The sequence below is a fragment of the Scyliorhinus canicula genome, chromosome 17, assembly GCF_902713615.1.
Source record: "Scyliorhinus canicula chromosome 17, sScyCan1.1, whole genome shotgun sequence".
Taxonomy (NCBI): Eukaryota; Metazoa; Chordata; class Chondrichthyes; order Carcharhiniformes; family Scyliorhinidae; genus Scyliorhinus; species Scyliorhinus canicula.
In genome coordinates, this window is record NC_052162.1 from 76,286,078 (window position 1) to 76,309,244 (window position 23,167).

Consider the following 23,167-nt stretch of genomic DNA (forward strand, 5'->3'; position numbering starts at 1 on the left):
TCCTGAACGCGAAGCGTGGTGGATCACACTATTAATCCCTGTTCATCCTTGGTGGACCAGTCACCCTTGGTCAAGGCAAGATCTGAACGGGCGATAACATTATGCATGGGCCCAACATTGTTCCTGGGTGGGGGGGTTGGTTGTTGGTATCGTTGATGGTTCGGGGGGGGGTTTGTCAGCAATCGTGGGCGTAATGTCCTACGTGGCCACAGTTGTAACAACCTTGTGATGCCTGTGCTCTGGGGTGCTGTTCCTCGTGTCTATCCTTGTTTATCCTTGTGTTTTATGATAACCGTATTCATGGGGGTCGAATTATGAGTGGGGCTGTGCGCTGCCTGTGCAGTTGGTGCTGTGGGTGAGAGTTTCAGTCAGGACTGGTCACCTGTGTTTCAGATACACATAGGCTGTGCATCTGTCTGAGTCCTGGGTTGGCCAAAATTCCCATGGTCCTTTGCAGGTGGCCATCTTAGATGACTACAGAAAGTAAAGGGATAACACAGTGAACAGAATTAATGTGTTCAGAATGCTTTTTTGAAAGCATTAATTTTGCTTCTAGTAGATTAAACTAATAAAGTTACTTTTAACGTTTAAGTGGCATTAATATTGCAATGCAAGTTTGTTTCACTGTCACAGAATGAGTGAAAATTGTGTATAATAACTGATGGTTTCAGGTTCCATTGTGGAACAGTCAGATGGCGAGAGTGACTGTGTTTAAATGGGTGCAAGTTGACACTGCGTGCATATCATTTATCCCACTCTACTGTTCAGCCATTCCTTGCATTTTTTTCATTTAAGATTCCTATTGTCTTTCTTTTTAAATCACTTCTCTGCATTAATAGTTTCCACATAATTTCTATGCATCTCAAGCTAAAAACGAGAATGTCTTTTCTGTCTATTGATAATTCGTTATCTTTTAGCAATGGGTCAAAAGTAAAAGGTCGTTTGTGTCAAATACTTTTCCGTAGTTCTCACAAAATGACAACTGACCTGACAAACATCTGAGCTTGACCTGATCAGCATTACTTGCTCTTTGCCAAAGCAAGTGATTTGTCAACATTTAGCTTCCAACTTAATTGCACTCCGTATTTTGGGTTTGACACCTCTTATTTCACAATCCCAACAAACTGCACTAGGTATATTACATCATATTTCAATCAAGTTGGTGGTTCCTGAACTAGTGTTACCTTTTCTTCTGCCTGTTATTTGAGATAGCACACTTCAGAGATCATCATGTATGAAAATGAGAAAACCCTTCTAGTAATTGAGAACAATGTGAAGAGTTTTGAACACTTTTGATTCCTAATTCAAATTTTATTAATCCCAATAATATCATTACTGACTCATCATGTCTATGTAGATAGAGATAGATGGCCATTTTGTATGCAATGGGAGACCACTTTCCCTTTGCGCCTGTGTTCAATGGAAGATTGGCAAAAAAATATATCACAGGGGGGAAATACAACATGTGAATACAGATGAATAGTCATCAAATTAAAAGAAGACAGAACTATATGTTGACTGATAATTTGAAAACAATTGCTCATTTAGTTCCATTCTTGAGCAACATTAGTGGTAAAGCGTGTGACATTTCTTTGGTTCAGTCAATTGTAAAATGATCTTTCATAGCCGCACTTATTCCGTTTGTAAGGTTAAAAAAAGATTAAATTGTAATCCATACACAAACATAGCTTTTTCTAGCCATGTCCATTGTCCTGCTATTTTAGTTAATCTCTGAACCTTTGTGGAAACTCTACTGTTTATCTCTCATATCCTACAGCACCACAACCCAGTGAGATATCAGTCTAATCTTTTAAGAATCCTATATTTTAATCAGCTGCCAAGGCGTGGAATTCCTTCCTTAACTTCTCATCCTCTATAGCTCTCTTTCCTTCTTGTGGGCAATCCTTAAAACCTACCTCTTTGGCAAAGTTTTGGACAGCATATTTCCTTAAGTGGCTAAGTGCCTCTCCTGTGAAATGCCTTGGAATGTTTTACTATGTGAAAGGTCCTGTCCAATTTACGTTATTGTTGTTGAAAATTAGTTGTTTTGAATTAGTGATGCTCTATGAGGGTACCTCAGACTACTGTGTATAATTATGTATAAGATCAGAAATATATATCAATGTTTAGAGTTCAGTGTAAGAGCGCTATTGTGTATCGATGTCACGCAAGTGCTGCAAGTGCATAGTGATAGGAAAGTGCATAGGATGTTCCTTAAGCAATTTAAACTGACCGTGTGTGGAATACTCTGAGCAAAGCACTAATCCGAACAACTTGGTATCCGGGCTACCGTTTAATATCACAATAATTGGAAGATAAAAGAGATGTTGAGGATGCAGTATGAACACCATAGTGATATTTACATATTTCCCACAAGGGAGATTGTTCTGCCTGATTTGAGTACAGGAATACAGACAAAGCAACTGTATACTGTTCAAGATCAAACATTAAAGTTTGATAAGAAAGTAAAATAGTCCAGAGGTTGCTGAAAAATTTGGCAACAAAATGTGATTATTTTTACTCATCTATGGGGCAGCACGGTGGCGCAGTGGGTTAGCCCTGCTGCCTCACGGCGCCGAGGTCCCAGGTTCGATCCTCACTCTGAGTCACTGTCCGTGTGGAGATTGCACATTCTTTCCCTGTTTACGTGGGTTTTGCCCCCACAACCCAAAAATGTGCAGGCTAGGTGGATTGGTCACACTAAATTTGCCCCTTAATTTGAAAAAATGAATTTGGTACTCTAAATTTATTTATTTTTAAATCTTTTACTAATTTAAAAGCAGCGTGAGAAGCATGAGTGAAAACTAACATTGTATTGGAATATCCATCAGAAAGATTATATAATTTTAACATTGTCAATGAATCTCTGTTATGCCTTGTTCTCAATTGAACATGAGTATGTTCTTTAATTTAAAAACTGATCATCTTCTTCGCATTTGAGCTGTCCCCTTTAATGACATGCTCATACTCAAAGCATGTCCACAATAAACCCCTTATAATGTATTTGCATAAATTAGACATTGACACAGTTTTTTTCCAAATGTTTTTCTTTATTATATATTTATTTATTCTGATCAGACTCAAGGCCATGTTCAGACAAGCTGATTTTATTTTGCAATTGATTTGGCGCAGTCAGTTGAATCAAGCTTTTTCTTAGTCTATTTAAAAGATGCAAAGGAGTGTATTTTCATTTTGATGGAATAATGGCCAAATATGGCCAAATCAGGAGGAAATATTTTGAATGCTTTTTTAATAAAACTGCCACTTGAAGTCCATTTTTGGCCAAACATCACTGGGTAGGTTTATTCAGGTGAAACAGATCCACTTTAAGAACTGCTCTTCACATGACCACATCTTCTTCAGGGAATGAAATATTGAAAGGCATTTTACCCAGAAAAAACTTGCCTCTAGATTCAATCAGTCAATGGACTCCAAGGAGATTTAACTCCTCTTTCCAATCTAATTGCAAGTGCTACTTCAGAAATAAGAAAAGAAAATCCATAATAATGTAGGAAGGAGTGAAGGGCACAGTGGGTAGAACAGCTGTCTCACAGCATCAGGCACACGAGTTCGAATCCGACCGCAGGTGACTATCTGCGTGACGCTTGCACTTTCTCTCCGTGTCTGCGTGGGTTTCCTCCGGGTGCTCCGATTTCCTCCCATAGTCCAAAGATGTGCAGGTTAGGTGAATTGGCAATGATAAATTGGCCCTAGGTGGGGTGATGGGGATAGTGTGGGGTTTGGGCCTCGGTCGGGTGCTGTTTCAGAGGGTGGTGAAGACTCGATGGGCCGAATGGCCTCCTTCTGCACTGCAGGGTTTCTTTCTGTGATTAAAATTCTTTACCATAGCAACCTAGTTCTTTATAACTCATGCACACAAGAGAAGATAATTATTGGGACTTGGAAAATCAGATTGGTAGTGAATCCCAAGAAAAGGAATTTGGAGAATGTTGAAGAGATTTTTTTGGAGCAGCTTGTGACAGAGCCTACTAGGGAACAGGCAATTCTGGATTTTATGAAGTGTAATGTGGCAGACTTGATTCGGGAACTTAAGATGAAGGAACCCTTATGGAGCAGTGAACACAATATGATAGAATTTACCCTACAGTTTGAGAGGGAGAAGCTGGAATCAGATGTAACGGTATTATAATTAAACAAGGGTAACATGGGAGGAACTGGGCAGAGTTGATTGGAAAGGCAGCCGAGCAGGGAACACAGTGGCACAGCAATGGCAGGCGTTTCTGGGGGTTATTCAGGAAGCACAACAGAAATTCATCCCAAGGAGGACGGAACTTGCGAAGGGGAAGACGCGGCATCCATGGCTGATGAGGGAAGTCAAGGACAGCATAAAAGTGAAAGAAAAAGCAGACAAAGTGGTGAGGATTAGTGGGAAGCCAGAGGATTGGCAAGGCTTTAAAAGCGAGCAGAAAAAAGCAATAAGGGGGGAGAAGATGTTGAGTGTAAGCGAGCTAGTAATATAAAAGAAGATAGGAAGAGTTTTGTTCAATTTATATAAAAGGGAACAGTAAGAAGTCTAACAACACCAGGTTAAAGTCCAACAGGTTTGTTTTGAATCACTAGCTTTTGGAGCACAGCTCCTTCCTCAGGTGAATGAAAAGGTGGGTTCCAGAAACATATATATGGACAAAGTCAAAGATGCAAGACGATACTTTGAATGCGATTCTTTGCAGGTAATTAAGTCTTTACAGGTCCAGACTGAGCAACTGGAGAGAGGGATAATCACAGGTTAAAGAGATGTGAATTGTCTCAAACCAGGACAGTTGGTAGGATTTTGCAAGCCCAGTCAGATGGTGCGGGGGTGAATGTAATGCGACGTAAATCCAAGGTCCCGATTGAGGCCTTACTCGTGTGTGGAACTTGGCTATTAGTTTCTGCTCAGCGATTCTGCGTTGTTCCGCATCCTGAAGGCCGCCTTGGAGCGCTCACCCAAAGTTCAGAGGCTGAATGCCCTTACTGGAAGGGAACATTCCTGCCTGGCGATTGTGGCGCAATGTCCGTTCATCCGTTGTGGCAGCGTCCGCATGGTCTCTCCAATGTACCGTGCTTCGGGACGTCCTTTCCTGAAGCATATGAGATCATAATTGTTGGCCGTGTTGCACGAGTATGTACCACGTACCTGGTGGGCGGTGTTGCACGAGTAATGGTGGTACCCATGTCGATAATCTGGCACGATTTGCAGAGATTACCATGGCAGGGTTCGAAAAGAGGTAGCCGAGGAGATTGTGGAGGCATTGGTGGTGATCTTTCAAGAATCGCTGGAGGCAGGGAGAGTCCCAGAAGACTGGAAAGTGGCTAATGTAATACCACTTAGAACATAGAACATAGAACAGTACAGCACAGAACAGGCCCTTCGGCCCTCAATGTTGTGCCGAGCCATGATCACCCTACTCAAACCCACGTATCCACCCTATACCCGTAACCTAACAACCCCCCCTTAACCTTACTTTTATTAGGACACTACGGGCAATTTAGCATGGCCAATCCACCTAACCCGCACATCTTTGGACTGTGGGAGGAAACCGGAGCACCCGGAGGAAACCCACGCACACAGGGGGAGGACGTGCAGACTCCACACAGACAGTGACCCAGCCGGGAATCGAACCTGGGACCCTGGAGCTGTGAAGCATTTATGCTAACCACCATGCTACCCTGCTGCCCCTAAACCACTGTTTAAGAATGGAGGGAGGCAGAAGACAGGAAATTATACGCCAGTTAGCCTGACTTCCGTCATTAGTAAAATTTTAGAGTCCATTATTAAAGATGAGATCTCGGAGTACTTGGAAATGTATGATAAAATACGACTGAGTTAGGGTTAGGCTTAGCTTAGTCACAGGGAGGTCATGTCTGACAAATCTGTTAAGAGTTCTTTGAGGAGGTAACAAGGAAGTTAGACAAAGGAGAACCAGTGGACATGATTTTAGATTTCCAGAAGGCCTTTGACAAGGTGCCGCATAGGAGACTGTTAAATAAGTTAAGAGCCCATGGTGTTAAGGGTAAGATCCTGGCATGGACAGTGAATTAGCTGACTGGCAGAAGGCAGAGAGTTGAGATAAAGGGGTCTTTTTCAGAATGGCAGCCCATGACTAGTGGTGTGCCTCAGGGGTCTGTGCTGTGACCACAACTTTTCACAATATACATTAATGATCTGGAAGAAGGAACAGTTTGGCACTGTTGCGAAATTTGCAGATGATGCAAAGAAATGTAGAGGGCAGGTAGTAATGAGGAAGCAGGCGGGCTGCAGAAGGACTTGGACAGGCTGAGAGAGTGGGCAGTGAAGTGACGGATAAAATTCAACATGGAAAAGTGTGAAGTTATGCACTTTGGAAGGACGAATGGAGACAAAGACTATTTTCTAAATGGGGAAATGCTCAGGAAGTCAGAAGCACAAAGGTACTTGGGAGCCCTTGTTCACGATTCTCTTCAGGTTAACATGCAGGTTCAGTCGGCAGTTAGGAATGCAAATGCAATGTTAGCATTCATGTCGAGAGGGCTAGAATACAAGAGCAGGGATGTACTTCTGAGGATGTTTAAAGCTCTGGTCAGACCCCATTTGGAGTATTGTGAGCAGTTTTGGGCCCAGTACCTAAGGAAGGATGTGCTGGCCTTGGAAAGGGTCCAGAGGAGGTTCACAAGAATGATCCCTGGAATGAAGCACTTGTCATATGAGGAACGGTTGACGACTCTGGGTCTGTACTCGTTGGAGTTTAGAAGGATGAGGGGGGATCTTATTGAAACTTACAGGATACTGCAAGGCCTGGATAGAGTGGACGTGGAGAGTATGTTTCCACTTGTAGGATGTACTAGAAGCAGAGGACACCATCTCAGACTAAAGGGACGATCCTTTAAAACAGAGATGAGGAGGCATTTCTTCAGCCAGAGGGTGGTGAATCTGTGGAACTCTGTCGCAGAAGGCTGTGTAGGCCAAATCACTGAGTGTCTTCAAGACAGAGATAGATAGGTTCTTGATTAATAAAGGGATCAGGGGTTATGGGGAGAAGGCAGGAGAATGGGGACGAGAAAATATCAGCCGTGGTTGAATGGCAGAGCATACTCGATGGGCTGAGTGGCCTAATTCTGCTCATGTGTCTTATGGTCTAAAGATGAAGATAGACATAACATTCTAATTTACTCATCCATTCTAATTTACTCATCAATGAGGACCCTGCAGATTTGCCAATTTTAACATCAAAATATTTCTTAAGTAATTCTAGCAGTTTCCCTTCACTGCTTCCTCATGGCCTTCACCTGTTTTTTTCACAAAAGTGTTGATTATTCTTTGTCCAAAGAAGTAGTTCCTCATCTTAGCTTTAAAGCTGCTCCTCCTGCCCTACTTTAATGTCTGCTTTATTTCTTAGTAACCAGTGCACACATTTATGTATACATCTACATGTAACCAATTTATATGTGTGTGTATATATATATATATATATAGATGAATGTGTATTCCTCACAATTCCAGAAACGTTGTTATTTTTGTCGGTATAGCCTTTATTGCTTGGGAAGGTCAAATATTTTAGTGTCTTTTACAGATTTAATTTATGTTCAATTGAATGACAATGACGTTTGGTAGTACAATTGCTGAAAAAACAGACATGCTGTCAAAGCTTTGTGTGTTGTACTTATCAGGATAGATTCGTAAGAATGCAATTGAAAGGGAACAATAATTTATTTTACATGAGAAGAGAGTGCTGATTGGTTGGTAAGTGGACTCTGATTGGTAGAAACATTGCCATGGAGAATACACGAGGGAACTGTTAACAGCCGAACTTGTGTTTAAATTTAGGCCAGGCAGGTTGACTCTGATTAGTCAAGGCATTGCCCTGGGGAATGAACCAGGGAGTGACTGACCCCCAAGCTATTAGTTGAAAATGCAATGTATGGACGTAACCTTCTGTCTGCAAAGGACAGGGCACTATGGCGTGAATATATGTAGCTCTAGCATGCGTGAGTGAGCCTGACTGATAATCTTAAATTGGTTGACTGTGTAATTCTTACATAATCAGGATTATTTAGCAAGTGCCAATCCAATTCACGGAATCACATCTAATGTTGGATACTACATTTTGTGTTTTGCAAGCACAGACTGTTTGGGTACGGTCAGTACTTTGCCTGATGCAAACAACTGAAGGGACATGTTGTTTAATATTTATTGGATGTACAGCCTTAACATACCTGACATCACGGCAGCACTGAAAGTCATATAGTACGATAATAATTTGTGCAACAGACAGAATGTCTCTTTGGCTTGACGCCAATGTCCTATTAGTGGAGAATACCACTCATGTTGCTACTGGATTGTGGAAATGAAACAGCTGGCTTCACTGGTGCTCAAACTTTTCTGACACCTAACTCTTCCAGGATAATGAGGTAGACTGGGCTAATTTCACCAACTGAAAAATTGCCAACTTTGGCCCCATTCATGAGTTTGCCTGATATTCAGCCGAGCAACGATCTGATCAGGATAGCCATTATCCTGCCGGATGGCTTTTTTGATGCTATAACAAGGTACTGAGAAGATAAATCTTATCAAACGTGGAACTGTAGGAATCACAATGTGTATGTTGACCCAGTGAAGGTGGGCTTAGACGGGTAGTGGAGAACCCATGGCAGATTCTCAACGAACATGTTGAGGAATAGAAGCTCATTTGACTGTTCCATTGCAAAGAATTTAAGCGTTGGATGGAGCCTATTAATGAATGTAAGGAAATTCTTGTGTGCAACTACAGATTCAAATATAGCAAATCCAAGTATTGGAACTATGTAAGGGGGAGCAATTTAGCTGTCATTCCATCAAAAACATGTTTCTGTGGGGAAACCGACAAAGATTGTTTGCAACCGCGATTGGTCAAAGGGGAATTTCTTGGGCCAAACGAATCTATTTGGTGTCATTAAACTGAAGGTCAACTGCACATGTCAAAAGTTCCATAAATACAGATTCAGACGAAGGCAGTGTGTCTAGATCAGTGTTTTCTAACTTTTTCCCAGGGCCCATTTTTTACCAAGGGCTATCCTTTGGGACCCACACTGGCTGACCTTAATGACCCCACGCTGGCCCGCCTTCGTGACCCACATTTATCACTTGCCTTTTACATGACAGCTAAGCCTGCTTGGTCCTCACAATCTCACTTGCTTTTGTCATTCAATGTTACATTTCTGCTAAGGACCAGCTGATTATGTAAGTTCTCACTGCATCCTTTGAAAAAGATCAAGAGGTTTGTCCTCAAACTCACCAAGCTTAGTCTTCAAATGATTTTGAAGTTTTGAGGGTTTTTGTCTTGAATTTGCCAGTATTTCCCATACAATGCATATGGGCTTTGTTGTCCTGATTTGCATTGGTACAATTAATAAACCCAAACCTCAAGAAACCATCTTTATACTGATTCTTAATGAGCAGTTTAAAAAGTCCTCACTATCTAACCCCTGTGTTCTTTCAAACTTTTTTTCCGGGGACCCATTTTTACCAACCTTCAGGACCCAACTCGGCTGACGTTTGCGACCACGCCGGCCGACCTTCGCAACCCACGCAGCCGACTTTTGCGACACACGCCGGTCGTCTTTCGCGACCCACCCCGGGCGACATGTGTGACCCACCATTTTCTCTTACCTTGTTTGCTGCTGACAAAAATGGAGGAACATGGTTTTGGGTCCCTTTGGCCTCGTACACGCTGCTCCAATGGAACCTGTTGGATGAAGGTGAAGCCTTTCGGTGTGGAAAGTATGGACGTCCTCCATCTGTCCAAAGTTCTGAATTTTTTTTCCTCTAAAATTTTATCAAATAAACCCCCCCCCCCCCCCGAACTTGTAAAAAAAAATAAAATGGAGTTAAAATAAATGAAAAAAAATGAATAAAATCCCCCCGAACTCGTAAAAAAAACAAATGAATAAACATAAACGGGGAAAAAAAAGAATAACCCCCCACCGAACTTGTTTAATAAAAAAAATAAAATAAATGATAAAAATGAATAAAACCCCTCCGAACTTGTTTAAAAAAAATAAAATGAATAAAATAAATGATAAAAATGAATAAAACCCCCCTGAACTTGTAAAAAAAATAAAATGAATAAAATAAATGAAAAAAATAAATGAATAAAAACCACTACAGAACTTGTAAACTGCAATGCGGCTGAATTTTTAAAACAATGCGCATGCTCGCCGATCATCGTGCACGCATGCGCAATGTGGCCAATTTTTTTTTGTTGTTGTTGACATGTTCCAGGCCGCTTGCAGCCGCCGTTATAAAAAGATGGCTGCTGCGTGGGGATTTGCGCGATCGGGAGCACCGCGGACAACGGCACCGTGACCCTCCCGACACCCGCCCGCAACCCACCTGCGGGTCTCGCCGCCAACTTTGAAGAACACTGATCTAACCTCATGAAATGATGGATGAGTACGAGGGTCAGGTATTGGAGGTCTTCTAGCACCCCTTATGAGGTGGGGTGCGGGGGAGTTTGATGATCCCCTTATTGGGGTGTTGTGGGGTCCAGAGGCTGTGGTGCGGGGTTGAGAGATCGGGATGCCGTTTCTGATCTCTTCCGGCACTGGCGAGCAGAGCTCGTTAGTGCAGAAAAGGGGACTAAGTGTGGCCTCGCCGAACATTCCTCAACGTGACCCAAAAAACAAGCAGAGTCCCGTTTGATAGCGGAGTCATTCTCTGCACTGCCAACGCCGAAAAACACCAGGCTAAATGCGCTCAACACGGCACTCATTTCACTCATTTCATTTCACGGCACTCATTTCTGTTATATAGTGCCCAATACTTCCAAGTTTTTTCAAACGATAAGAGTAGTTTGTTCACTACCTGTCTACAAAGAATATTTAGGCATGATTTTCCATTATGATCGGAAGAGAGTCAATGTAAGTGAAAGACCTACAAATGAAAGTTTTCCCAACGTTTTTAACTGTAAAAGTGTTGGCATCTGAGGAATGGCAATATTTTTATTCATTGCGTTTATTGAAGTGCCGATTTGTTGACATCTAAAATTGGGGTTTGATTTTTTTTTCTAGAGACACATACTTTGAAGCGAAATTTTGATTTATTTTAAATTCATGTTATAGCATCTGCCATGGAATAATATTTTTGACTGCTGCCTTATGTTTCAACTCATGACTGTCTTGTTCTTAAGCCACCAATATTAACCATTTGATTTTGGGAGTTTATTGACTGAAATATTCTTGACAGTAATGTACTTCTATATTGCAAAACTGAAGTAACTTTCTTGTTTCACTTCTACAGAGGGTAATGAAACAGGAGTGATGGATAGCCTGCTGGAGGCCTTACAGTCAGGTGCTGCATTCAGGGATCGCAGGAAGCGCACACCAAGAAATCTTGGTAAGTCGTAAAGTCTAAGTGATATGCAGCTACAGAAAGTAAGACAAGAATGCATTGCCTGTTTCCTCAAGTGTATTCTCATTAACCTAAAGGACACGTTTCAGGGCTACTTAAACAAATTTAAGCATTTTCTATTGAAGAAAAATGTAGATGGCCTGTACCAGTAGTCATTTAAGTGACAAACCCTAAGAATAGTTAAAGGGAAAAAATTTAAGTGTTTTTTTTCCTCATGGCAAGCTATAAACCACTTTGCTTCAACACAGGCTGAATGAAATTCACTGGAAGATCAATATGTACAATCAATAGTTTATCACCCTTTTCAATATTGAATTTAGCAAAGCGAAGAGCCAAGTTTTAAATTCTGCAAAATATTCCTGATAACATTCTTAAATTGAGTTTTAATGTCATTTCTCCTGCACGTAATCCTTACACTTGTGGCTACCTAAATCGAGACTTGTTTACACATGTATGCAGATCTAATACACAGATAATAACATTATTAGCATTTCTTGTATCACTTGGTAGTCCAAAGCAATTATGTGCATCTTGCAAATGAAAGCATATGTGTTGACAAAACCTCAGGTATATACAATGCAAATTTTTATAGCGGTTTCAGCAATAATAAGTGCAGACGTCTTAGCATACGTTTTATGAATAACAAGTAAAAATGTTTGTTATTAATCACCTTTCAAAATACTTGGGAAAACAAAGAAACTTCTAAAGCTATGACGTTGAGAATATGTTTTTTTTAAGCTATGTAGATAATGCTGATCAAACATCATCAGACGTGCTTACCTATGTTTATTTTTTTTTAAATTCAGTCATTAAAATGGATATTATTGAGTCAGCTCAGATATTCCCAGTTGCTTAACATGATCATTATGACTAATCTGTTAATTTATGCACTGGCAGTTTTCACAAGGGTTCCTTCCATGTAAACTCATCTGTCGTTCAATTAAAGTCAGTTTTTGAGAGCTTGCTTACTGGTTGTTGCAGATGAACAAGGTCCAGCTAGTTCAACATTCCGATGGCCTGTTGACAAGGGTAAAGGAAAAAAATTCAAGTGCTGCTACTTTGCTTCCTGCCTTTATCTCACGTTGCAGTCTAGCTAGAGCTCCTTCAAATACTCTAGATAGATAATTGGCCATAACCTTTATTTTGGGCCTGAGGCAGGAGACTAGTGGAGGATAATTTAATGGTGGCAAATTTTCCCTTAACACTAGTTCTTAGGAAATCTCTATTTTAGGTCTCTGCATTGCAGCATCAATTTCATGTCCAGCTGTTGCCTCTACCGATGCTTTGGCATTAAACTCAAAATGTCAAATATTGTACCTAGTCCAAACTTTCTTAATGGATTCTGGCCTTTCCCTGTCCTTCGTGCTTCAGAAATATGTCTATGATGTTATGTCTTATCTGCTTATTTTGCCGTAGGGAAACGGCAGCTTTGAAGATGTGTATGTTATTATTGCTTTTAATAGGTTCATCTCTGGAATGCTGCAACGGAATATTAACTTCACTTTCAATTTCATTTTTTGGACTAATTTCCCAGGTATGAGGATGCATATTGCATCAAATTGCCTGATTGTACTCTTTTTTTTTGTTGAAAACCTTTTTATTGGCTTTTCTCATATTTATAAACAGTTGTTACTTGTCTACATTAAATTTTTCTTGCCCGTGCTAATTTGCTTTATTTTACAGAGAGGTTTGTTTTGTCCTTCATTTGACGACGTACATTTTGCTGCCCTCTGGATTGGTCTATGATATCCCCCTTCCTCCTCCCGCCCCTACCCCCTTCCCATTGGTTTCAGCACCCTTCCTCTTCTTTTCTGGTTTCCCCATTTGTACCCAATCTGTGTCGGGTTCTTATACCCATCCCCTCACTTTTTCTGCCGTTGCTGCCCAGTGGTAGTATTGTAGGTTCGGTAGACTTTCCCTCTTTGCAGTGTCGGCTTGGGAATTCTCGACTTCTTGCACCCCCGCACAAATGCCATGATTAGCCTGTCTATCTTTTGGAAACAGGCCTTGGGGATGAAGATCGGGATGGATCTAAACAGGAAGAGGAACCTTGGCAGTACGTTTATCTTGATCGTCTGCACTCTTCCCGCCAGGAAGGGTGGGAGTGAGCCCCACCTTTGAAGGTCTTTTCTTACTTCCTCCACCAGGCTGGTCAGGCTCCACTTGTGGATCTTTGTCCAGTCTCTGGCTATTTGGATCCCCAGGTAACGGAATCTGTTCTGGTCCGTTTTGAACGGGAGCCCCTTCAGCTCTGTTCCTCCCCCTTTTGGGTTCACTGGGAATGTCTCGCTTTTGCCCAGGTTAGGTTTGTAACCCGAGAAGGGTCCCAGCTTTTTCAGTATTTGCAGTATTGCCTTCAGTCCCTCCTGTGGCTTCGAGACATAGATGAGCAGGTCATCTTTATAGAGTGAGACTCTGTGCTCTCTGTCTCCTCTCCGGTTTCCCTTCCACCTTTTTGCGTCCCGCAGGGCTATCACCAGGATTCGATCGCAAGCGCAAACAAGAGTGGGGACAGGGGGCAGCCCTGTCTTGTTCCTCTCTGTAGCTGGAAGTATTCAGAGCTGATGGTATTAGTTCAGGCACTCGCTTTGGGAGCGTTGTACAGGACCCTCAACCAGGCGATGAATCCCGCTCCTAGCCCAAACCGTTCCAGTACCTCGAGGAGGTAGCTCCATTCGACTCTGCCAAAGGCCTTTTCTGCGTCCAGAGAGATGATCACCTCTGGTGTCCTCTCCCCGGGGGGGGTCATTATCACATTCAGCTACCGCCTGATGTTCACTGTGAGCTGCCTACCCTTGACAAAGCCCATTTGGTCATCTGCGACCACCTCTGGTATGCAGCCTTTTGGCCAGGACCTTAGCGCGTATTTTCATATCCACGTTCAGCAGTGAAATGGGTCTGTATGATCCACATTCCGTCAGATCTTTATCTTTTTTGGGTATCAGCGAAATTGTGGACTGCGATAGCAGGGGGCAGGGTGCCCCCTGCCAGTGAGTCCGCGAACATGTCCCTTAGGTGTGGGGCCAGGACTGCTGAAAATTTTTTGTAGAAGTCCGCTGGGAACCCATTGGGTCCCGATGCCTTCCCCGCCTGCATGGAGCTGATGCTCTCCATGATTTCTTCCAGATCTATTGGTGCTTCCAGCTCCCCCTGTCTGTCTTCCCCCACCACTGGTAATTCCAGTCTGTCTAGGAACTGTTTCATTCCCGCGCCCCCGTCGGGGGGCTCGGAGGTGTACAGTCTCCGGTAGAAGGTCTCGAATGCCCGATTGACCTCCTTTTACCAGTCTGCCTTGCTATCCTCAATCTGTGCTATTTCCTTCGTGGCTGCCTGCTTTCTCAGCTGGTGAGCCAATAGGTGGCCAGCCTTGTCTCCGTGTTCGTAGAAGGTTCCCCGTGTCTGACGGAGTTGGTACCCTGCTTTCCTAGTGGATAGCAGGTTAAAGTCCATTTGCAGCTTTTTCCTCTCCACCAGCAGCTCTACGGTCGGGGCATTGGAGTACTTTCTATTGACTTCCTGAATGGAGTCCACTAACTATTGCCTGGCCACCCTCACTTCCCTATCTCTACTTGCCTTGTAGGCTATGATCTTTCCTCTGATCACGGCCTTCAGTGCCTCCCAAAACGTGGAGGGTGAGACCTCCCCGTTTTGGTTGTTACTAATGTAATCGCCTATGGCCTGCGATATTTTTTGGCAGAAAGCCTTATCGGCCAGAAGGTCCGTGTCCAGCCTCCGTGTGGGGCGCTGGGCCCAGCCTGTCTCCAACCTCACATCCATATAGTGTGGAGCGTGGTCGGAGATAACGATTGCGGAGTAGTGCATTCCCGTGATCCCTGGAAGCGATTTCCCCACTGCAAATAAGTCAATACACAAGGGTGTATACCTTGTGCACCTGCGTAAAGAACAATAACTCCTTTTCTCCCGGGTGCAGGAACCACCATGGGTCCACCTCCCCATCTGTTCCATGAAGGCCCCTAGCTCCCTAGCCATGCCAGACATTCTTCCTGTTCTGGGGTTTGATCGGTCAGTCCGTGGGTCCAGCACGCAGTTAAAGGCACCCCCCCATAATCAGTCGGTGTGTGTCAAGGTCGGGGATTTCCGCCATGGTCTTCTTTATGAATTCTGAGTCGTCCCAGTTGGGATAATACACATTTACCAGTACGCAGGCGCCCATTCAAGGACCCCGCTGAGCATGACATACCTTCCACCTGGGTCCGTGACTGTCTTCGTGCCCGTAAACCTCGTCCTTTTTGCTAACTAATATTGCTACCCTCCCTAGCCCTCGTCCCGTAGCATGAGTGGTATCTCTGTCCCACCTAGCCTCTCCTTACCAGCAGTCGGTCCTTCTCCGTCAGGTGCATCTCTTGTAGGTAGATTATGTCTGCTTTTCAGCTTCTTAGGTGGGGCGAACACTGGATCTTTTCACTGGCCATTGAGTCCCCTTACATTCCAGGCAACAATCCTGGTGGGGGGGTTTCTGACCCCCCCCCCCCCCCCCCCCCCACCCGTCCTGTGGGATCACCCATACTTACCTGGTGGACTCGCCCCTGCACTCCGGGGTTCCCTTTGCTAGGGGGCCGTCCAAAATGACCAGGGTCACCGCTCTCACCAGGGGTCAGGCCCCAGCGCTCAGGGGTTTCCTTTTTCCCAGGGGGCACCCAATATGGCCACCAGCTGTGTGACACCACACAGGTGCGCCCCTGTGCTACGGGGTTCTCCCTCCACCCTGTTGTCCTCATCGGCTGGCTGTTTGCTGCGCCCCCTTGGTTCCTCACCCTGCTCTATGCCCGCCGAGGCCTATGTCTGTACTGTTTCACTATCTCACCCTTCTCTTTGCTTATCTTTTGCTTTGCGATCTCCCCCCCCCCCCCCCCCCCCCCCACAGCCCCTGTACCTTTGTCCCTCCCCTGCGTTCTGCCCCCCACTCCCCTCCTTGTGCCAGCGGTCCCTCTCACCTGAACACGTTCTGGAGCACAAGCCATCAATACTGTTGTACCTGTTAAACCTCAGATACTTTTGACCAGCTGTTGCACGTTATGCTTTCCTTAATTTGCTCTATTTTAATTACCTTTGCTCAAGAGTCGCCAGGTATCCTTTTGATACCACCACAAGGTTGAAAACCGAATACTGATCAAAGACTTGATACACCAGTTAGTAAGTTTGAAATCAACGCACATTTATTTACACATGCAGTCAATTAGTACTCATGCACAAACTCTACTCACTGAACTACAACTACTACTAAAAGCCTATACTTAGCTTTGAGTGCCCACTCAGTCAGAGGAACAATGGCCGTTGTCCGGTTCTGAGACTGCTGGCTTCGAACTGGTTTAGAATAGTAGCTAGGAGCGCCTATCTCGTAGCGTGCGTTGACCTAAGACTTACTTGGCTGATGCTTGGTGGGCCTCTCGTCGCTGAGAGCCAAGGCCAAGATGAAGGTGAAGAAGAAGAGAGCGATCTGTCTTTGGGGACTCCTTTTTATACCCCAAAAGATTTTTTGCCCTTCTGGGCGGTTCCTGAACTTGGCCCCAATTAATTGGACCATGTCCCAATTATTTGTATTGATTCTCTCCAATAAAGGGGTCGTTGCTTGATCACGGGGCGGGCCCTAGGTGACCGTTGGCCTGCCTTTGTTTTAGTTTCCACTGGCGCCCGGGAGTCTGCCCTGGTACCGATTGCTTAAATGTTTCTCTTTTGTCCCCGGAGATAGCTCACTACTATGCTAATAGCTTGTAGTATCAGTTCTATCTGGGAGCTGCAAGTTCCAATCCACAGGCAAACCTTGCACCTGCTTGTTTTCCTAGCTCTGTCCAATTTTCCCTGTACTATTTGCAAGTGTCCATTTTGAAATCGGGACGTGGCCACCCCAGGTGGCTACACAGCTTACTTATTCAAAGGTTTTACCAAGGGTGTCTTTATGTATGAGGCAACAAACGACAAACAAAAGTTCAAAATTTAACAATATTTATTAATATAATTTTCATAGAATTTACAGTGCAGAAGGAGGCCATTCGGCCCATCGAGTCTGGACCGGCTCTTGGAAAGAGCACCCTACCCAAGGTCAACACCTCCACCCTATCCCAATAACCCAGTAACCCCACCGAACACTAAGGGCAATTCTGGACACTAAGGGCAATTTAGCATGGCCAATCCACCTAACCTGCACATTTTTGGACTGTGGGAGGAAACCCACGGTCACACGGGGAGGATGTGTAGACTCCGCACAGACAGTGACCCAAGTAGGAATCGAACCTGGGACCCTGGAGATGTGAAGCAATTGTGCTATCCACAATGCTACCGTGCTTATATGTACGCTTATATTATCCATAAAATACTAGATCAGTGTATACTCCCCGTAAAGATGGCTTGGTAGGCTATGGATCTGATTGCTGGAATTCCTCTGCCCGTCTTCACGAAGGTGGCTCTCGCTGGCTATCTCTTCCTTCTGTCATGGGAATGTCCCTTTCAAAAAAGTTTCTATCTTACCACATGGCTTCAGTGATGTCATTTTGGGGGTGGAGCTGATATGTCGCTGTGAGGTTTCATTTTCAGTTTGACTGCTGTGGACTACAGACAGAGAAAACAAATATTTTGGCCTGTCTCTCTCTATTTTCATTTTAAATATCTGTTCCAGTAAAAATCACATTGGTGGTGGCTTTATATATATAATTGCTTTCCGGAAGGAGTTTAATCTGCCGGATAAAAATTGGATCAGAATTTCAGTAACAAGCGGTCTCATGACTTTGTGAGACTTGTTGTGAATACCTGGGTTCAAATTTCATGAGGATCACGCACTGAAAGGGTGTTTGGAAGTTAAAAGATATTTGGTTCCCAATTCTGTTTGGAACCCCCCCAGATCATGCCACATTACCATGGAGATGGGCTGTGGTGGTTACATAGTTATTTTGTTCATTTATCTGAGGTTTGTCACAGAAGGAAACTGTCAAGATCTTAGGGGCGAGCTGTCAGTGTTAGATTGGGAATTTACAATAAACAAATGATGATAGACAGGCAATCGCTATCATTTAAAGAATTGTTTCATATTTATGTAAAATATTGATTCCTTCAAGGAATAAAAGTCCAACAGGAAAAGTGATGCAACCATGGCTAATAAGAAAAGTTAAAGAATCCATTAGATCAAAGGAAAAAAACTCGTAAAGTGTCCAAATAGTAATAAGTCTGAGGATTGGGAACTGAAAGAGTTGCGTATTAGTGAAAAAGTAGTACTGGACAAATTATTGGGAGCGAAAGTTAAGAAATCCCCAAAAGCTGATGCTCTACATCCCAGAGTGTTGAAAGGTGGCTTTAGAGAAAGTGGATACATTGGTGGTCATCTTTCAAAATTCTATAGATTCTCGAATGGTTCTTGCAGATTGGAAGGTGGTAAATGTAACCGCACTATTTAAGGAGGGATAGTGAAAATGGGGAACCACAGACCCATTAGCCTGACATCAATAGGAGGGAATATGTTACAATCTATTATAAAGGCTGTGATAACACATGAATTAGGAGCAGGAGTGGGCTACTCAGCCCCTCGAGCCTGCTCCATCATTCAATAAGTTCCCAGCTGATCTGACTGTAAGCACAGCTCCACACAGGCCCCATAGAAAATAAATCTGGGGAGATAGTTATGGGGAAAAGGAAATGAGGCGACATGGTAGCACAGGGTTAGCACTGTCGCTTCAACAGCTGCAGTGTCCCAGGTTCAATTTCCAGCTTGGGTCGCTGTCTGTGTGGAGTCTGCACGTTCTTCTCGTGTCTGCTTGAGTTTCCTCCAGGTGAACCGGTTTCCTCCCACAGTCCAAAGATGTGCAGGTTAGGTGGATGGGCCATGCTAAATTGCCCTTAGTGTCCAAAAGGGTTAGGTGGGTTGCTGGGGTGCGGCGATGGGGCGGAGGTGTGGGCTTAAGTGGGGTGCTCTTTCCCAAGGGCCAGTGCAGACTCGATAAGCTGAATTGCCTCCTTCTGCACTGTAAAATATATGATCTATGAAGACCCGTCTTCGTCAAGTGAGAATTCAGTGTGCTGAGCCACACCCTTGAAAAGGGGTTTTGTTTGTTGGATTTTATTTTTGAATTGGAACAGTTATACATCGATTACTGTAGCTGTGTGGGGTTTTTATGTTGTAATTGACCATTCTTGCTGTTTGTTTATATTCATGTATGTGTTAACTAAGTTCTTAGAATAAAGCTTGTTTTGATTAAAAGTGCCTAGGAAGACTAATGAATCACACCTGAAAGGAAGGCTCGTGTGCCCATCCTAGCCAAATTAATCCTAAAGGTTGTAGGTCAGATGGACTTCATAATATACTTTGGAGTTTCTAAGCCCTGGCCCATAACACATCCTTCCTTTCTCCCTTCTGGTCTGGTCAAGGTTTGCTCTGGTCTGGTTTTCACTTCTCCGATCTGGTCAAGGTCACCTCGCATGCCGAGTCTTCGCTTTTGAGGAATTTGTTTTTTTATCCCTGTTCCTTCATGCCCTTTTGCCATTTCCTCTGGCTTTATGCCAATGGTGCCTCGAGGGGCCGGGGGGGCGCTCTGTTTGATGACCATTTGACAGGCCACCTGAGCCCGCTCCAGCTCGCGATGAGGCCGAAAAGGCCAACCAACAGCTGTGTGTTGCTTATGTATTTGACTTTGGTCAAGTCTGAATTCCAACAGCCTGCCTCAGGTTTGACTGGAGGATGATTTTAAAATGCACTCTTGACAAGAACCCACAACCTTATTGCCCCTGTCTGGAAGGAAGAGAGCATGCCAGATGATCTCCAGGATGCCTTAATTGCGACCATCTTCAAGAAAGGAGACGGGTCCGACTTCGGAAATTACATAGGGATTTCCCTACTCTCCACCATGGGAAAGGTCATCGCGGGAATACTCCTCAACCGCCTCCTCCCAGTAGCTGAAGAACTTCTCCCTGAGCCTCAGTGTGGCTTCTGCCCATCAAGAGGTTCAATGGACATGATCTTCAGTGCGCGACAAATCCAGGAAAAGTGCAGGGAGCAGCATCAACATGTGTACTTGGCCTTCTTCGATCGCGCAATGGCCTTCGCCTCTCAATGGAGCTAACCTACCGGACAAGCGGGAAACTATTCAACCTCCAGTGCCTCCAGGCCAGAATCAACACCACCCCAACCTCTCTCATCGAGCTTCAGTGCACAGACAGCACCTATGTGTGCGCATTCAGAGGCCAAACTATAAACTACCATTGACACTTTCAACGAGGCATATGAGAGAATGGGCCTCAGACAAAACATCCTAAAAACAAAGGTTCTCTACCAGCCTGCTTCCTAACCATCAAGATCCACAGTGAGCCCTTGTATAATGTGGATCATTTCCCATACAGCGGGAGCCGCCTCCTCAGTGCGAGCAGGCATTGACAATGAAACCCAACATCGACTCCATTGTGCCAGTACAGTCTTTGGACGCCTGAGGAGCAGAGTATTCGAAGACCGAGACCTGAAACCCAGCACCGAGCTCATGGTCTACAGAGCAGCGTGGTCCCCGCTTTCCTGTATGCATCAGAAACATGAACAATGCACAGCAGGCAGCTCAAATCCTTAAAGAGATATCACCAAAGTGGCTTCTGTAAAATCTTGCATATCTACTGGCAGGATAGGCATACATACCAAAGTGAGCGTCCTCTCCCAGGCCAATATCCCCAGTATTGAGGCACTGGTCATGCTCAACCAGCTGCGATGAGCAGGCCACATTGTCCGCATGCCCAACACGAGACTCCAGAATCAAGTACTCTACTCCAAATTCTGCAATGGCAAGCGATCCCGAAGAGGGTAGAGGAAACGCTACAAGGATACTGTGAAAGCCTCCCTAAACAAATGCAACATCCCACTGACATGTGGGAATCGCTTGCCTTAGAATGCACAAACTGGAGAAAAAGCATCCGCGAGGTGCCAATCACCTCGAACATCAGAGGGTGGACACATGGAGGCCAAGTCTAAACAGCAGAAGGAGAACGCAGAATCCAGAGCATCCTACCCAGCCATCTAATCAAGCACCACCTGCCAAACCTGTGGCAGAGTTCCCACCTCCCCGGATTGGAAGCAAGTCATCTTTGATGCTAAGGGACTGTCCAAGAAGAAGAAGCCCCCTCCGGATCTGGGACATCCACCCTTATGTGAGCGCATTTCCACTAAACCTCACTCCCTCCCCTGTCGTTAGCCACATCGCCACAGTTGTCCCGCCACATCGCCACAGTTGTCCCGCCACATCGCCACAGTTGTCCCGCCACATCGCCACAGTTGTCCCTCTCAACTCCACCTGAATGAAACGCTTTGCCCCTGCTAGCTCAGGGGTAACTCCCCAAGGCTGAGGTGTTGGGCAGTTGAGCGCACTTAAAGGACCTACGTTCTAATCTCACAGGGGAACAAGGTGCTGCCCACCATCATCCCATGAACAGGATGAACCACTTTGCCATAATGCCTCATATTGAGGGCCACATCTGTGGCACCTCTCTGTTATGTAGATGTACATATGAGCCTTGGAATTTAATGCTTGGGCACCAATCAGTGGCACATGCATGCATTACAATTCTGACTAAACTGGTACAATTGAATCATCAAGAAAAGGTCGGGAGCTGATTAGGCAACAGTCTGTGGCAGGCCAGGCACATCTGATGCCTCTGAAGACTGCAATTAGCATGTCAACTTCATCCTTAGAGGGCACCCACATCCCCCAGATGGCATGGGCTGAGGATTAAATTTGAATAGCTAACCCCTCCAGACGCAATCTCATGAACTTCCATACAGTTCTTGCCATCTGGCTTCACAGTGCTGACTGAGTGTGGGGATTCATTCTTACTGGAGTTAACTTCCCTCTGTGCAAGGGTCTTCAGACCTCATGAGGCTAGAAAATAGCCCTTGTTAGAGTTACCACTGCCCATTCGGCCTGGCCTCTCATGGGACCCCACTCAAGAACCTTTCAGTCGTCCCCAGTGTTGATCCTATGGATTCTCCTGCTTGTAGCCACTTTCCAGCTGACATTCTGGGAGAGCAACCCCACAGCGGTTCTATTGCCACAAGCCCAGCGAGCAGGACATGGGAAGTGCTGCCTGCAGACCAGGCACCAGATCCCTTTAAACCTAGAGGATCACAGACATGAAGGACCTCTAAATCCTGTGAGCGACATTACCTGACATGATGCCAATACTTAGCCCTTGCCCCACGGGTGAACATATCTGGGTCCCCTGCATCCTCACCGCTGCCCCCTCTGCGATTGGAACCCTGGATGGCAATGGTGACCTGAGTGCTCACCTACAAATATCCCCCTTGGAGGTGAGGTTGCCAGGTTCTCGTTTTCACACAGTAAATTGCGTTTGTGTGACGTACGCCAGCGACCGATGAATAATTGTCGAGGGGGGGGGGGTGCGTTCTGGCAGGTGAGCTCACTAATGATGTAATAATGCATCACCATTAGGTTCCCGGCCTTCTGTGGCATTTTTCTCAATACGCCACCGGCGATGGGCCCGGAAAATCTGAAAGTACGATTTCGCAGGAAAGAATCGCATTTTCCGATTGTCTACATATTCTTCACCTTTGTCCCCGTTCTTGCTGGCTGCTAACACGGGCTCAAAATCACCCGCAAAATTGCAGAGAGACTGATTTAGTCTCCCACTGTTGCCAGGAGGAATAAAGGATCAAGGTTTGGATTTAGAAACCAATGGCTTCAGTCTTCCCAATATTTTGTTGGAGGAAATTTCTGCTCATCAAGTACTGGATTATTTCTATCATTAAACATCTTGCACCTAGAGAGAGAAGGAAGAGACAGAGAAAGGGAGGGATGTGAATAA

At 44.6% G+C, this 23,167-nt stretch overlaps 1 protein-coding gene across 4 annotated transcripts in view; it reads left to right on the forward strand.

Moving 5' to 3' along the window:
* Positions 1-23,167, forward strand: part of diaph2 (diaphanous-related formin 2) — an 878,670-nt gene that overhangs the window by 745,887 nt on the left and 109,616 nt on the right. For all 4 annotated transcript variants that reach the window (XM_038775000.1, XM_038775001.1, XM_038775002.1 and 1 more), the window contains one exon: positions 11,255-11,350. In XM_038775000.1, the coding sequence (XP_038630928.1) occupies positions 11,255-11,350 (96 nt within the window). The remainder of the gene's footprint in view (positions 1-11,254; positions 11,351-23,167) is intronic.